This window comes from Rhinolophus sinicus, linkage group LG04 (genome assembly GCF_036562045.2).
Source record: "Rhinolophus sinicus isolate RSC01 linkage group LG04, ASM3656204v1, whole genome shotgun sequence".
In the NCBI taxonomy this organism is placed as follows: Eukaryota; Metazoa; Chordata; class Mammalia; order Chiroptera; family Rhinolophidae; genus Rhinolophus; species Rhinolophus sinicus.
Window position 1 is genome coordinate 107,926,872 of NC_133754.1, and position 15,806 is coordinate 107,942,677.

The window sequence follows — 15,806 nt, forward strand, 5'->3', positions numbered from 1 at the left end:
CTAAATGCCTCTGATCTTTTGTAAACTCCATGTGGGAACCAACACCCTGAAATAGTGCCAGAGGCTCCTAATTACTGTTTTGGAGTCACCAATATTTAACCCACAAGCAAGGCGCCTGCCCCACCCCAGCGTTTCTGCTTCCCGCACCGTAGACTGTCTTTCTCCTCTGCCACCTGCCTCTCTTCCTCCACAGCCCCTTAGCTGAATAAAGCATCACAATTTACACAAAGGAAAACACCTCCATAGAGCCCAACTTGCATGGAACCAGGATCCAGAGCCAGGGATGTCACCAAACACAAACTATCCCTCCTGCTCTTAAGGAAAGTGTGACAGGTACCCACTAGCGCAGCAGTGAGAGCACAACAAGCCCTGTGAAGCACCTGGCACTCTCCCCACCATACACTTGTCATGGACCAGCCGCTGCTTCCAGAGGCAAGAGGGCCCGCAGCAGGGTGCTGTACATCTCGGTCATCTCATTACTGAACGGCTGGTGCCTGCCACTTTATACGAGATAAAGGTGAGACAATGACATGCGTGTGTAATGTGCTCAGGACCCTGCCAAAGCCTCACAATTCCTCCCCACACCCAGCCGGCGGGACTGGTGCAGGTCTCTGCTTTGCAGTCACTTTAGTTCTTGTGAGGATATTTTATTCAAGTTTAGCTCCCTCATCATTCTCTACCCCTCTAAGAATACATCCCCGCAGTTATTCAGCATTGTTTGCTCTGGATAACCAGGTTGTCTTTTATACTGATATTGGAAGCTATATCGGAAGGTTTCTGTCTCTAGTTATTGCCGTGTGATTGATCAGCTCAGACACAGACAGTGACACTCCTTTGGGGAGAGAAAAGGCTCAACAGGAAGCTCCCTGCTGGGGCCCTAATTACTCTGGCCACTGATCATGCTGACAATGACCACTGCTCCTGGTGGCCACGTGGCATGCACTGTCATAAAGACTGTTGGCTTTGCGCAGAGACGGAAATTACCCAGAGGTGAAAAGTAACAGAAGCTCATGCCTTATTCAAGTTTCAACGTGTCCCAGAACACAGATACCAAAGGAGCAAAAGTCAAGGGGGTTTATTTGAAGTGAACAGACCCCCACCCATCATGAGAGCATCTACATACCAAGTGACTATATGGCTAAATTGAAACTGTCGTCAAGTGAAGTTTCCCTCCAAGATCGTTATTACATTGTCTCAAATCTCACCTACCGTATTGCCCTGAAAATAAAACCTAACCGGAAAATAAGCCCTAGTGTGATTTTTCAGGATGCTTGTAATATAAGCCCTACTCCAAAAATAAGCCCCAGTTAAGACCGTCAGCTAGCCAGACAGACGCCTTTAGTACGTCCGTTGCAACACATGACAGACGTATTGAATTATAAAATAATATTAATATATAATTAAATATAAATAAATATTATTGACATTAGTACTTAAAATAAATGACAATATAAATTATAATTATTTGTAAATACCCAAGCGGACGCCTTTGGACATGAGGTAAACACCTATGTAAACAGATGAACTTGAGACTTATTGCCAAATGACCAATCGGAGTACAGACACAACACACGAATAACGTGCGCACTTGATAATGAACGGACGTGGTTGAGTCTAATATGAATCTTCATAATTCAGTACATCATGTGCTGTAACGGACGTACTTATTGCACTCATGTGAAATAGAGAAACATTTTCTGAATTTTGGTGCCTGCAATTTTTCATCCCTTTTGTGTGGACCATCATTCTTAACTGTCATCATTTTTGTTGCCACACCTGTCTCGTAAGTCTTCAATTAACACTTGATTTAATGGTAGATTTAAAGGGAATAATATTCTCACCCCCAGACAAGTGCAAAAAGAAAGAGCTATTCTACCAAGTACAAGAAAGGAATTGTGGAGGGTTCCCGGAGCAAGAATCTTAAGGCTTTCTGCAAAGAGGAGAAGTTGGATCTCCGAATGGTCCGAAAATGGTGAGCAGAGTACGGTAACCTCAGTCAACAGGTGATCGAGGAAATGCTGAGAAGCGCAAGTGTGGATCAGGTCAGCAACCATTACTTTCTGAGCTGGAAGACATCACCTGTGAATGGATTGCTGACAGGAGAGCAAAGGCTTTGGTTGTGCACAGGGCTGATATGCAAGCATTTGCCCTTGCAATGGCACCACAGTTAGAAATATCCCCAGAAGAATTCAAAGCATCACAACACTAGCTGGATGGCTTCCTTCAGCTATATGAACTGTCTCTAAGAACATCAAAACACTGGTCAAGCTGGAAGATACTGAAGTTATTAAACGTGCACTTGCATTCAAGTCCTTTGTTATGGCATCGACTTTTCTAAATACCAACTCTCCAACATGATTGCTATGGATGAAACTGCAGTGTTTATGGGCCAAGGATCTCAAACAACAATTGATCAGAGGGGTGCTTCGTCAATCTACATTTCCTCCACTGGTACGAAAGTGAACGTGTTACCTGTACTTTGGCAATTCTTCTGGATGGAAAGAAAGCCCCACCTCCTATCACCACTAAGGGCAAGAAAGATAAGGTTGAACGTGTTTCAGGCATTTATGTTCTTGAATCCAAAAAAGCCTGGTGCACACAAGCAGTTATAAGGCAGTGGGTCTATTTCATGCTGCCACTTGTTCTGCAAGGTGGCCAAAGAGGTCTGCTAGTCTGGGATTCAGCCAGCACTCACCACCCTAAAGACATGAAGAACTTCCTTGGAGAGAGAATAATAGATCAAATAATGATTCCCACAGGAATGACTGCCTATCTCCAGACTCTCGATATTGCAATGAACAATCCATTCAAGGACCATTTGCGCATGGAAATCAATGACTACATTGAAAATAGAATGGAGAGAAGTCAGCGTGGAAACTTTGTGAAGCTTAGCCTGCAAGAGGTGGTGACTTGGGTGAAGAATTCATGGGATAAAATCACTGACAGCTGTGTTGCCAATGCACTACGAGCAGGCTACACGGACAGGAAGTGCTCATTTAAGGAGAGCTCTGTTGCTGGACATGAAAGATTGGGGCCAATGGTTCTACAGGAAATGGAGGCGCAAGAAATTCAAGCCGGAATTTGGGGTTTGGAGAGTTATGATGACGTTCCAGAAGAAGATGACATGACTGTATTTGAATAAATGTAGATTTTTGTACATGAATAAATGTAGATTGTTGCACATGAAAAAATAAGACATCCTCTGAAAATAAGCCCTAATGCATCTTTTGGAACAAAAATTAATATAAGACCCAGTCTTATTTTTGGGGAAATGTGGTAGCTATGTGTCTTTCTTTCCTCACTCACAGGCGTCTTAATTCGCAGAAGAGTCATTAAAAGTTCTAGGTGGGGCCCAGAACTTCTGAGTGGGAAGAAGGTGAGGGAATCAGGAGCCCATCCTGCTTTCCTCCTGAAAGATGACAAGTGTCCCCAAGGAAGAGGAGCTGGTGGGTGAGGTGGGGCTCTGTGGACGTCCTCCCCTCACTGACCTCTGGGCTTGCCATGCTGAAACTTTTGTTAGACCCTGCTTATGTTGATGAGGGGAATTTAAATATTTGCTTCAGCTCTGATTTCTTAGGAGGTAATTCCAGCTGTCTACATATAGTATTTCTGGCTCTCAGGTTGTAGAAAAGGCAGAAACCCTGCCTGAGAACGGCCAGACAAGCTCTGGTTCCCCTTGGCTGTGCTTCCTTGCACCTGCCGGCAGCCTGAGCAAGGAGGAGGGCAGCCTCCCACAAAGTGCATCCACAGGAAAAAGTCACACATGGCTGCCTGATTATACACAGGACTCCTGTCCAAAATGTCCAAAACGGCTTTATAAATTAACAACTCAAAAATAAATAAATAATACGTACATCCTGATCAATTTGAGATTCACATTAAATGCCAGTGACACTGACGGAAAAAAAAGCACCTTGTGACCAGTCACGGGTAACTCCCTAAAGATCTGTGTGCAGTGTCCCCAGGAATAAGTTCAAGTTCAAAGCACTGACATTCACTATTGCAGCTCTTTCTTCATCATGTAAACAAAAATCTATTGATCCCATGTGATTTGCTTTGCTTTTCCCACATACACTCGTGACCAAGTTTTAAAGGAACATATAGTAGAGGCAGTCAGATCTGAGTTGATCTGAGGTTTTTCAGCTCTCATTTGTTTGAAGTTCTGCATTGACAAATATGAGAGATGACTGCTAATTTCTCACTTTAGAAATAAAACAAAAATTGCCCCGAGAGCCTATAAACATTCTGAACAGGTAGTCAATACCTGATTCATGCCTGAATAAAATGTGTGACTGAGCTTATCTGTTCATATCCCATAAAATCGCCATGTTTATGAGGAGTGCAGCTCCAGGATCTGGTCTCATTTTATGGACGCATCACTGTGCATCGGGCAGAGGCAGCCTGGGTTATTGAGAACACCTACCTCGCGGGTCATCTCAAGGCCAATCAGAACAGCAGCATCTCCCTCTGATGTGTACAGATGGGGGGCGGGGCCAGGCTGCCTGGGAAGGAACCCATCACTCCTCCCACCAGTGCTCCACTGCTGTTCTTCAGGCAACACCTCCTTTGTTTGTTTGTTTTTAATATAGTACTGTGTAGAATCATGTCAGGAAAAGCAAGGGTGAGATGCTCAGAGATAAAACCATCAAAACTAAATTATCTATCCATTTATGATTACTCAGTCAGCCAAAACCCTCTAGAGGAAAAAATTCCATTGATGGTAACATTTACATTTTCTTTAATGATGTTATGTAGCTTAATTCATTACAATTTGTAAGCACACTATGAGAGCCTTGGATAAAAAGAGGCATGTACAGATTACCTATTATACAAAATACAGTATTATAATGTGAATGTAAAAAGGATGAGGTCTCAGCATCATAAAATGTAATAGGCCACTTCTGGGCCTAAGTTGCCAGGACAAAACCATCTGGTGCTCTTTTCCCCCTTGGCATGGTGACCCAGAATCCCTCAGGCCATCAAATGGGACAGAGGAGTTAGCTGCAATCTGACTAGATCTGACAGAAGGTCACCTTGGCAAGGACAAATTAAACCTATCATCCCGGTTACAGCCTGAGCTCAAGCTAGAAATCAAATGAGATGCAGTCAGACTTCAAGAAGGCAGGAAGTGACATGTGACAGATTCCATAAGGGACAATGACCTGTCCTCTAGGAATATAGCCTGACCAAGTGTGGGGAGCCATGGTTGCAGTTAACTTTAAAGCCTTAACAGAATGGCTCGGTTTATACTTAACCTATTTCCTCCCCCTGAGGCAATTATCTCTGCCTGCATCTGCAGAGTGCTTGCATGCTGCTCAGGAATGTGGTGGGAGTGGCCAGTTCCCAGAACAGAAGGCTGATGCCTATCAGGGCTATTGATAAGATAATTACATTTGGGAGTTTCAGTAAATTTTGTGTCTCCTGTGTTAAAGTTAAAGATTCACTGTTAACTAGGTAATGCATTTTTGTACTTGTTAAACTGCACGTCCACAGAAGGTATAAATTCTGGGGACAGAATAAACTCAGGGTCTCCAGGAACACTGGGGTCCGCGATCGCCATCATCAAAGTGTGAGTGCCTTTTTTCATTCCCACTCCCCTTGTCAGGAACCGTTCGACTCGTGGCGGCAGGACCGCTGCACCAAGAGGTCTACCCCCCACAGGCTTCAGGAGCAGATGCCAAGTAACCCACAGGGTTAAGAAATAACAAATTACCCTCTCAGCAGATGGCAGTTAACTGAGATCAAACACGGGAGCCCTGCCACCAACCAGCACCTGGAGCCACGAGCCCATCCCACACACCCAAATACTGTGTCTGAAAGAAGGCGGAAAAACACAAAGAAATCTGAGCATCCCTGGAAGGTACTCACCCATCCAAAAGAGGCTACTGTATGCTACTGTATCTGAAAAGGACTGAGTATCACCTTATTCTGGGGTAATTCTATAATTTGGGCTACTTGATAGACAAAAATAACTGACAATACTGTCTCCCTGAAGGTTGCTGGCACCACTGAAAACATGCTGGGTTTGTCCTGGTTGGTCTCACCCAGCACCTCAAGCTCCACAGTGGGAACATGGAGACTCTGGAGCTGGCAAAGGGCCGTGGGAGAATCCAAGCAGACGGGCTGTGTGCGGCGTTCCCTGAGATGACCGCACGGCAGCATCTGCACCACCCAGTCCCCCCACATGCCACAATCGTGCCTTTACCCGAGCTGTGGTTAACAAAGCTCCATGGCCACCAAGCTCCATGCTCTGTGCGACAGTGCACAGCCATGTTTCACGTGCATGCTATGAAGATGGCCTGTCCACGGCTCTCAGGGCCTGGATGCATCTGTAGGATCATTTAGTTAAAAAAAATCAGAACAAATGGTGGCTGAAAAACAGGACATGTACTGGCTCTAGTAGATCTAAAAACTTTTAGGAAAGACAGACAAACAGAATGTAAAATCTGAAGTCCAGAGGCGAAGATTTCCCAGTACATTCTTAGGCCTTTATAAAAATCTGGTTTGCAAGCTCTTCATTGTGATTTGAATTGCTCTAGTGTTTGGTTAAACTGGCCAGTTCTATCAGACTCCTAGACTATGAATAAAAGATAAGAATATACAAAAACTATGATTTTGTTAAAAACAGGAGTGAAAAGTTCACTATTATAAGACTTGCATCAAACATTTTGATGTAATATTCTGATTTATATCAGGAGTTCAAGTACTGTTAGATATCTAAAATTATTATTTACTCTTTCAATACATTTTGTTAGCATTTCTCTGTTAAAAACCAGTGAATTTTATATCATATCCTATTTGGGATATTGTCCCATACTATAAAAAAACATTTAAGTATCTGATAGCCATACTAAGTTCAAATCAGTTTTATTTTGCTAAAACCTACAGTAGTAACTTGTACTAGTAATTGTAGTTCCTACATTGAGATATTGAATCTTAATGCTGAGAATAATTTCTAAAATACTCAGCCATTAGTTGCATTAGAGTATTAGACACAACCTTTCCTGGCTGCACCACCAGATAACAGTCTGTGTTTTGAGGAAATACACTCAATGTCTCGACCAGGGAAAGGTGGAGAACCACAGACAGAAAAGAAAATGTCCAATCAGTTCAGCTTGTATCCATCTACTTTCTGTCTGCAATAAACAATACAGCATTCTGAAATGTCTTTTTTGATAAAATTAAAGCAATCTCATTTTGATAAAGTTAAAGCAATCTCATCAGTACCTCATTTGTACTGATGAGGTAACTCGCCACATTGGAGTCATGATTTTTAGCATCTGCTAAATGAATAGAGTGGTCCTTCTCTCTGAGAATGATAGCTTACACAAGCATTTTGAGGAACAAAAAAGAGGACAAAATGCATGGATGCTTCTTCCTAGTCAATTTCAAGTACCTTCTGGCAAGACCACACATCTCACCACCACGCTTGCACTTACAGATCACGTGACTGAAGAGAAGATGGTATCGAGAGTTGGAAAAAAACATCTGAAATGCTACTGACTCAGCCTGATGAAGGGTTACCTGGAGGAACAATAATTATAAAAATGGAAGGCTATTTTCACAAGCAAATTATAGAATGAAAGCCCAACGTGGCTTACTATAAGGCAGCTTTTTGCTTTTGTTTTTTAACTTGTGCCTGGATAAACTTGGAGTAGTTTCTTTAAGATTTTTGAGAAGAGAAAAATTAAGTCAATATTATAGCATGTTCTTACTTAGAATACACAGTCAGATTTTAGCAATCTTAGTTTTTTATAAGAAATATTAGGTAACTTGTAATTTTAGGAAATATCAATATTAATGGAGACAAAATTGGCCAATATGAACAGTCAAACCCAATTTTCCAAGATCTTTACATTTTTATCTAATGGCTTCGATTTTCTTGAGCAGGTACTTGAATAAATGAATGTGTCTTTGTTTTACTTCTTAAAATCTATGAGTGACATCGTGGGAACCTCAGACTTCAAAATGAGAACACAAGAAGAACCAGGCTGGAGATTTCAAAAAGTAACTCTGGGAGCACTTTGTCCTATGTTGCGCGATGATAGTAACCCGCTAGTTAATCATCTCCACAGCAAACGGTGCTTCCATTAGGGAGCTCCCGGAAACACTGACAAACCTGTGGTGACACTCTCAGGATACAGTTCCTCTCCTCTTGGGCTCTGAGTGCCCCTGGGAACGCCTGGAGCTCCCCCAACTTCTCTACTCATCCCTCTCATGGACCTCATTCTATTTATCACAAAGTCTTTTGTAATAAATGTTTCGCTATTTTGAATAAATTAATAGTAAACAAAAATACATATATAAAATGCGTAAGTAAAAAATAAATACATAAAATAGAAAACATGAAATGTACAATAAATTCTAATTAATATTTGCCGTGTGTTGAATTAGTGAAGTATTTTAAAATCACAAAATACCTTTAATTTTGAATTATTTGGCTTCTGGGATATAGTAGCTCTAATTTACACACACACACACACACACACACACACACACACACACACACCAGAAATTACATATAGACTATTCTCTTAGTACCTTTATATATCAGGTAGCTGCAGTGATCAGCTTTATTATATACTATACATAACCCTCTTCATGGAAGCTGTGATAATCTGAGACATGTCTAATTCTTATTAAAAATTTTGGAAGCTTGATGACTTCTGGGCAAAATCAGAAACTAGAAAGGTAAAACAGATCACCTTCTTTAAAACCTCCAAATATGATAACACAGAACAAGGAAATTTTAACTGTATAATCAGGTAGTCTAACATAATTTTCATCACTAGATCACACACATAATTTGCATAAAAGGTAAAACTACTGTATATCATCACCGCTGTTATAACCATCCACAGTTTGCATTATAATACTCTCAACTCCAGCGAACTGATATGTTCTCCAGCATTTATAAAGGCAAAGGAAATCCCAGGACAGACTCTGGGCTGTTGGCTTTTAACAGAACATACACATAGACGATCCTTCAGAAGGAATACTGATAAATTGTGCCATCTGAATCAGGCTTTAGAAATGGGCATAAAACCACGTGGTAATAACCAGGAATACTTAGCAAAATGCACATCGTATGCAATCAGAGTGGCAATAGTCATAAAAAACCTCATCGGTTAATTGCCACTCTCTTAAAAAAAAAAGAATTAATTGTAATTTACAAAGAAAGTGGTCCGAATACAGAACCTAAGCTTTATACTTACCGTTTTATGACTGTTTACCATATTCTGAATAATTAATTTTTTAAATTAAGTGTAATAGAAATAAGTTAATCTTAAACTTCGGAATTTTTCCTCCTGATATTTATAAACTTCGTAGTGTCATCATACTGACAGCACTGGAGGCCAGAATCATAAGGATATTCTGAACGTGAAATTGGAAACACAATACAAGCCCCATGTGCTTCTTTAAACTAATTAAATACAGTGCTTATTTAGTTTTTACAATCCTTGGGCAACCACTGGAAAGTTTAGATATTAAGCTGATATTATAGTAACCACTAGACCAAAAATAGTTAATTTGATAATTACTAATTGAAATCAGGCTTCAATGAGAAGATATTTTTATGGGGTGCTAAAAATGATCATGAATAATGCTTAGAGGAGTAAATAAATATCAGGCCATAAAATGCTCCTACAAGGTAAAAGGCCACAAGAGTGGACAATTAATGGACATGCTCTCCCTCCAAGCTCACTGAATTTTGTCACTTGTTCTTACTCTTGCCTACTACTCTATTTGATCACTTACTAGGCTCCCCACTTGATTTTTTTAAGGGCACAGTAAAATTCAAGCTCTCCTTAAACTCTGATCTGAGAAATATCAAATTAAGGGAGAAAAACACTCATTTCCATAGTAACATAAGCAGAATTTACAACAGTGAATTTACATGGGACATGGTTAATTTTAAATTTTACTTTCTGAATTAATCTTTCATAGAAAAGTAATCTATCCCTTAAAAAGGTAGTGAAACATTCGAGAGTTAAGTGTATGTACATAATCACTCTTTTGCCTCACTTCCTCCCAAGCCACATCCTGGGATGGAGTTTTTCCATCATATCCCAGGTACCCTCAGAGCTCACAGATGCCATCAGTGGCATGTTTGGTTTCCCGCCAGTGGCTATGACACTGGCTGATTCATCTGCTGTTTCAGTTATTCATGGACAGCACATTTGACCAGTCACACTTCCAGAACCTGTTCTAAAACTAAATAGGGAGAATAAAATTGGAAATCATCTAACTCCAGTAACTCCCTTCTGATTTGAATCTCACTTATGATCATTTGCTGACAATCAGTAGGGAAGGAAGATATCAAAACAATAAAAAATTGGTAATAAACAAGAAGAAAGCAAGCCAATAATACGATGAACCTACTTTCTTCAATTTCATTAAACTCAGTATTAACCAAGAATATTAACTAAGAATGAAAACAATTCTCTCTGAGAGAGAATCATGGTTGATTAACAAGGAAACAGTGGCAGGCTCACCATCTCTGCGATTGAGACTTGCAAACCCAGGCCCGTGGCTGCTGGACAGCTCTGAGGAGCTGCTGAAGGACGCGCGAGGCAAGGAGGATGCCAGCGGAGTATCACAGTCATCTGTGGGGAAAATCCATGTTCCGGTTAACACACTGCTCAAAACGTTCCTGCCCTCTTCTCTTCCTCCCTTCCTCTCTTCCTCCCTCCCTTTCCCTTCCCACCTTCCCTTCTGTCTTTCCTTCTTTTCTTTCTTTTTAGTGAACATGCTAGGAAATGCTAGGACCTGTAGTAAACATCAGTTTTGATGACAGGTGTGCTAGTAATGGTTGAACAACAGGATTTTCAGAAAGATAAAAACCCGCATTGGTAGTATTTGCCGCTTTCCATGCAAATACTCCTACCATGGCCAATTCAATGCTATCAACACATCACTGACGGTGGAGTTGGAAAGAGATATGCACACATCACATTACACAGTATTTCCACCATGCAGATACGAGGTATGTAATAAATAACCTCAACAGCATAGATAATCGTGAGATGCCATAAAATAAAGTAGGAAGTGGTGAGTTTTGAGGATTTATTACTTTTGTTTTTTGATTTATTTAACTATAAGCTTATATAATTTAATTGTTAATAATGACTGTATTTTAACAATTTGATTGCAAAACTCATGAAAAGTTAATGATTGGTTCTTGCTAGCTGCTAAAACTTGGTTCCAGCACACTGCTCCTCAATGGGGAAATACTAAAACTATTTCTTTTAAAACCAGGAAGAACACTTTAATAGGCATCACTGCTTCTTTTGAACATTGCACTAGAAGTCTTATTAGTACCTAAGAAAAAGTTTTTAAATTAACCACAGAAAAAACAGCAACTGTCATAATTTCCACATGATATGATTGACTAGGCAGAAAATCCAAAAGTCATTGGCTAGCTTAATAGCTCAACATCCAAAATCTGATTGTATTTTAAACTCTATCCATAGTTAGAAAATAAATAGAATAGCAAACAGTAACAACACATATAAAGTACTAAGAATGAATCTCATAAAATTATACAAGACATTTATGGGAATTATTATAAAAATTGTGTTGTACTGAGACATTACAGAAAAACTGTATAAATGAAGACTATAATAATCGCAAATAGGGAGACTCAATATTTTCAAGGTATCATTTTTTCCTAGTTAGATGTAAAGATTCTTTAGAAGTCCAATCTAATCAAAAAAGCCCAGGAGGTTTTTCTTTTCTTTTTCTTTTTTATTTAAAATTTATTGGGGTGACAATGGTTAGTAAAGTTACATCGGTTTCAAGTGTAAAATTCTGTATTATATCATCTATACATCACACTGTGTGTTCACCACCCAGTCAGTTCTCCTTCCATCACCATATACTTGATCCCGTTTACCCTCATCTACCACCCTTCTCCTCCTTTACCCTCTGGTAATCACTAAACTATTGTCTGTGTCTATGAGTTTCTGTTTTTTTTAATTTGTCTTGTTCCTTTGTTACTTTCAGTTTTAAGGCACAGAGTAGCAGACTGAATCAAAAAACTAAACCCAACCATGTGATGCCTCCACGAGACACCTGTCAGCTACAAGGACAAATACAGACTCAAAGTGAAAGGGTGGAAATTGATACTCCAAGCAAATGGTATCCAGAGAAAATCAGGTGTAGCCATAATGATATCAGATGAAACAGACTTCAGGGTGAAAAGGTAAAAGAGACAAAAATGGACGTTTCATAATGGTAAAGGGGACTATACAACAAGAAGACATAACAGTCATCAATATTTATGCCCCCAATCAGGAAGCACTGAAATATACAAAGCAACTACTAACAGAACTAAAGGGAGAAATTGACCAAAACACAATTAAACTAGGGGACCTAAAAACATCATTGACAGCTATGAATAGACCATCCAAACAGAAGATAAATAAATATCAGACCTAAATGACACATTAGATGAAATGGACATAATTGACATTTATAGAGCACTTCATCCTAGAACATCAAACTATACATTCTTTTCTAGTGTACATGGAACATTCTAAAGGATAGACCATATATTGGAACATATAATGTACGTCCCAATATATTTGCTCCTCAGCAAATTTAAGAAGACTGAAATCATACAAGCATATTCTCTGATCACAAGGCTTTGAAATTGGATATCAATTGCAAAAAGAAAGCAGGAAACACCGCAAATATGTGGAGATTAAACAACATACTTTTGAAGAACAACTGGGTCAAAGAAGAAATAAGAGGAGTGATAAAAAGATACATAGAAACAAATGAGAAGGAAAATATATCCTACCAAAATTATTGGGATGCAGTGAAAGCAGTAATAAGAGGGAAATTTATATTATTACAGGCCTATCTCAAGAAAGAAGAAAAATCCCAGATAAACGACCTCAGGTTACACCTTAAAGAACTAGAAAAAGAAGAACAAATGCAACCCAAAGTCAGCAGAAGGAAGGAAATAATAAAAATCACAGCAAAACTAAGTGAAATAGAGAGCAAAAAGACAATAGAAAAAATGAATGTGACAAAGAGCTGGTTCTTTGAAAAGATTAACAAAATTGACAAACCCTTGGCTAGACTCACTAATTAAAAACAGAGAAGACACTAATTAACAAAATCAGAAACGAAAAAAGGGAAGTTATCACAGACACCTCAGAAATACAAAGGATCATCCAAGAATACTATGAAGGACTATATGCCACCAAATTCAATAACCTAGAAGAAATGGACAAGTTCTTAGAAACATATAGCCTTCCAAGGCTGAACCATGAAGAACTGGAAAATCTAAACAGACTGATCACCAGTAATGAAATTGAATCAGTCATCCAAAACCTTCCCAAAAGCAAAAGTCCGGGACCAGATGGCTTCACTAGTGAATTCTACCAAACCTTCAAAGAGGATCTAATACCAATCCTGCTCAAACTCTTCCAAAAATTGAAGAAGAGACAGTACTCCCTAACTCATTTTATGAGGCCAACATTACCCTGATACCAAAACCTGGTAAGGACAGCACAAAAAAAGAAAACTACAGACCAATATCTCTGATGAATACCGATGCAAAAATCCTAAATAAAATTCTAGCAAATCGAATACAACAATGCATTAAAAAGATTATTCATCACGACCAAGAGGGGTTCATCCCCGGGGCACAAGGATGGTTCAACATACGCAAATCCATCAATGTGATACATCACATAAACAAAATAAAGGACAAAAATCATATGATTATATCAATTGATGCAGAAAAAGCATTTGACAAGATACAACATCCATTTATGATTAAAACACTTAATAAAATAGGTATAGAAGGAAAATACCTTAACATAATAAAGGCCACATATGACAAGCCCTCTGCGAATCTCATAATCAATGGTGAAAAACTGAAACCCTTTGCTCTACATTCAGGAACACGACAAGGCTGTTCCCTATCACCTCTGCTTTGCAACATAGTGTTGGAAGTCCTTGCCAGAGCAATCAGGCAACAGAAAGAAATAAAAGGCATCCAAATTGGGAATGAAGAAGTTAAATTATCACTCTTTGCAGATGACATGATGCTATATATAGAAAACCCTAAAGACTCCACCAAAAAGCTATTAGAGAACAATCAACGAATATAGTAAAGTGGCTGGATACAAAATCAACGTACAAAAGTCCATTGCTTTCCTATATACTAACAATGAAATTTCAGAAAAAGAAATACACAAAATAATTCCTTTTGCAATTGCAGCAAAAAGAATAAAAAAGCTAGGAATAAACTTAACCAAGGATGTGAAAGACCTAGATGCTGAAAACTATAAGACATTTTTGAAAGAAATTGAAGAAGACACAAAGAAATGGAAAGATATTCCGTGCTCATGGATTGGAAGAATTAACATAGTTAAAATGGCCATATTACCCAAAGCAATATACAGATTCAATGCAATCCCCATCAAAATCCCAATGGCATTTTTTAAAGAAATAAAACAAAAAATCATCAGATTTGTTTGGAACCACAAAAGACCCCGAATAGCCAAAGCAATCTTAAGAAAAAAGAACAATAATGGAGGTATCACACTTCCTGACTTTGGCTTGTACTACAGGGCTACAATAATCAAAACAGCATGGTATTGGCAGAAAAACAGACACATAGACCAATGGAATAGAATTGAGAACCCAGAAATAAAACCACATAAATATGGACAGATAATTTTTGACAAAGAAGCAAAAAACATACAATGGAGGAAAGACAGCCTCTTCAATAAATGGTGCTGGGAGAATTGGATAACCACGTGCAAAAGAATGAAACTGTACTGCTATTTGTCACCATGTACCAAAATTAATTCAAAATGGATCAAAGACTTAAGCATACGGCCTGACACAATAAACTGCATAGAAGAAAACATAGGTACTAAACTTATGGACCTTGGGTTCAAAGAGCATTTTATGAATTTGACTCCAAAGGCAATGGAAGTAAAAGCTAAAATAAACGAATGGGACTATATGAAACTTCAAAGCTTCTGCACGGCAAAAGAAACCATCGACAAAATAAAGAGGCAACCAACTGAATGGGAGAAGATTTTTGTAAACAGTGCCTCCGATAAGGGGCTAATATCGAGAATATACAAGGAACTCATGCAACTCAACAACAAAAAAACAAACAACCCAATTGAAAAATGGGCAGAGGACCTGAAGAGACGTTTCTCCAAAGAGGACATACAAATGGCAAATAGACATATGAAAAAATGGTCAACAATGAGATATCACCTCACCCCAGTCAGAATGGCTATCATCAACAAGACAAATAGTAACAAGTGTTGGAGAGGCTGTGGACAAAAAGGAACCCTCATACACTGTTGGTGGGAATGCAGACTGGTGCAGCCGTTATGGAAGGCAGTGTGGTGGTTCCTCAAAAAATTATGAATAGAATTACCATATGACCCAGCAATCCCTCTCCTGGGTATCTACTCCAAAAATCTGAAAACATTTATACATAAAGACACGTGTGCTCCAATGTTCACTGCAGCTTTGTTTGCGGTGGCCAAGACATGGAAACAACCAAAATGACCTTCGATAGATGAATGGATAAAGAAGTTGTGGTATACATACACAATGGAATACTATTCGGCGGTAAGAAAAGATGATATAGGAACATTTGTGACAACATGAATGGATCTTGAGAGTGTAATGTTGAGCGAAATAAGTCAGACAGAAAAAGCAGAGAACCATGTGATTTCACTGATATGTGGTATATAAACCAAAAACAACAAAAGAACAAGACAAACAAATGAGAAACAGAAACTCATAGACACAGACAA

The 15,806-nt window shown here is 39.1% G+C and overlaps 1 protein-coding gene across 2 annotated transcripts in view; it reads right to left on the minus strand.

Moving 5' to 3' along the window:
- LOC109437996 (contactin-associated protein-like 3) overlaps nucleotides 1–15,806 on the minus strand; it is a 194,336-nt gene that overhangs the window by 155,890 nt on the left and 22,640 nt on the right. For both annotated transcript variants that reach the window (XM_019717554.2, XM_019717553.2), the window contains exon 2: nucleotides 10,497–10,607. In XM_019717554.2, coding sequence (XP_019573113.2) covers nucleotides 10,497–10,607 — 111 coding nt within the window. The remainder of the gene's footprint in view (nucleotides 1–10,496; nucleotides 10,608–15,806) is intronic.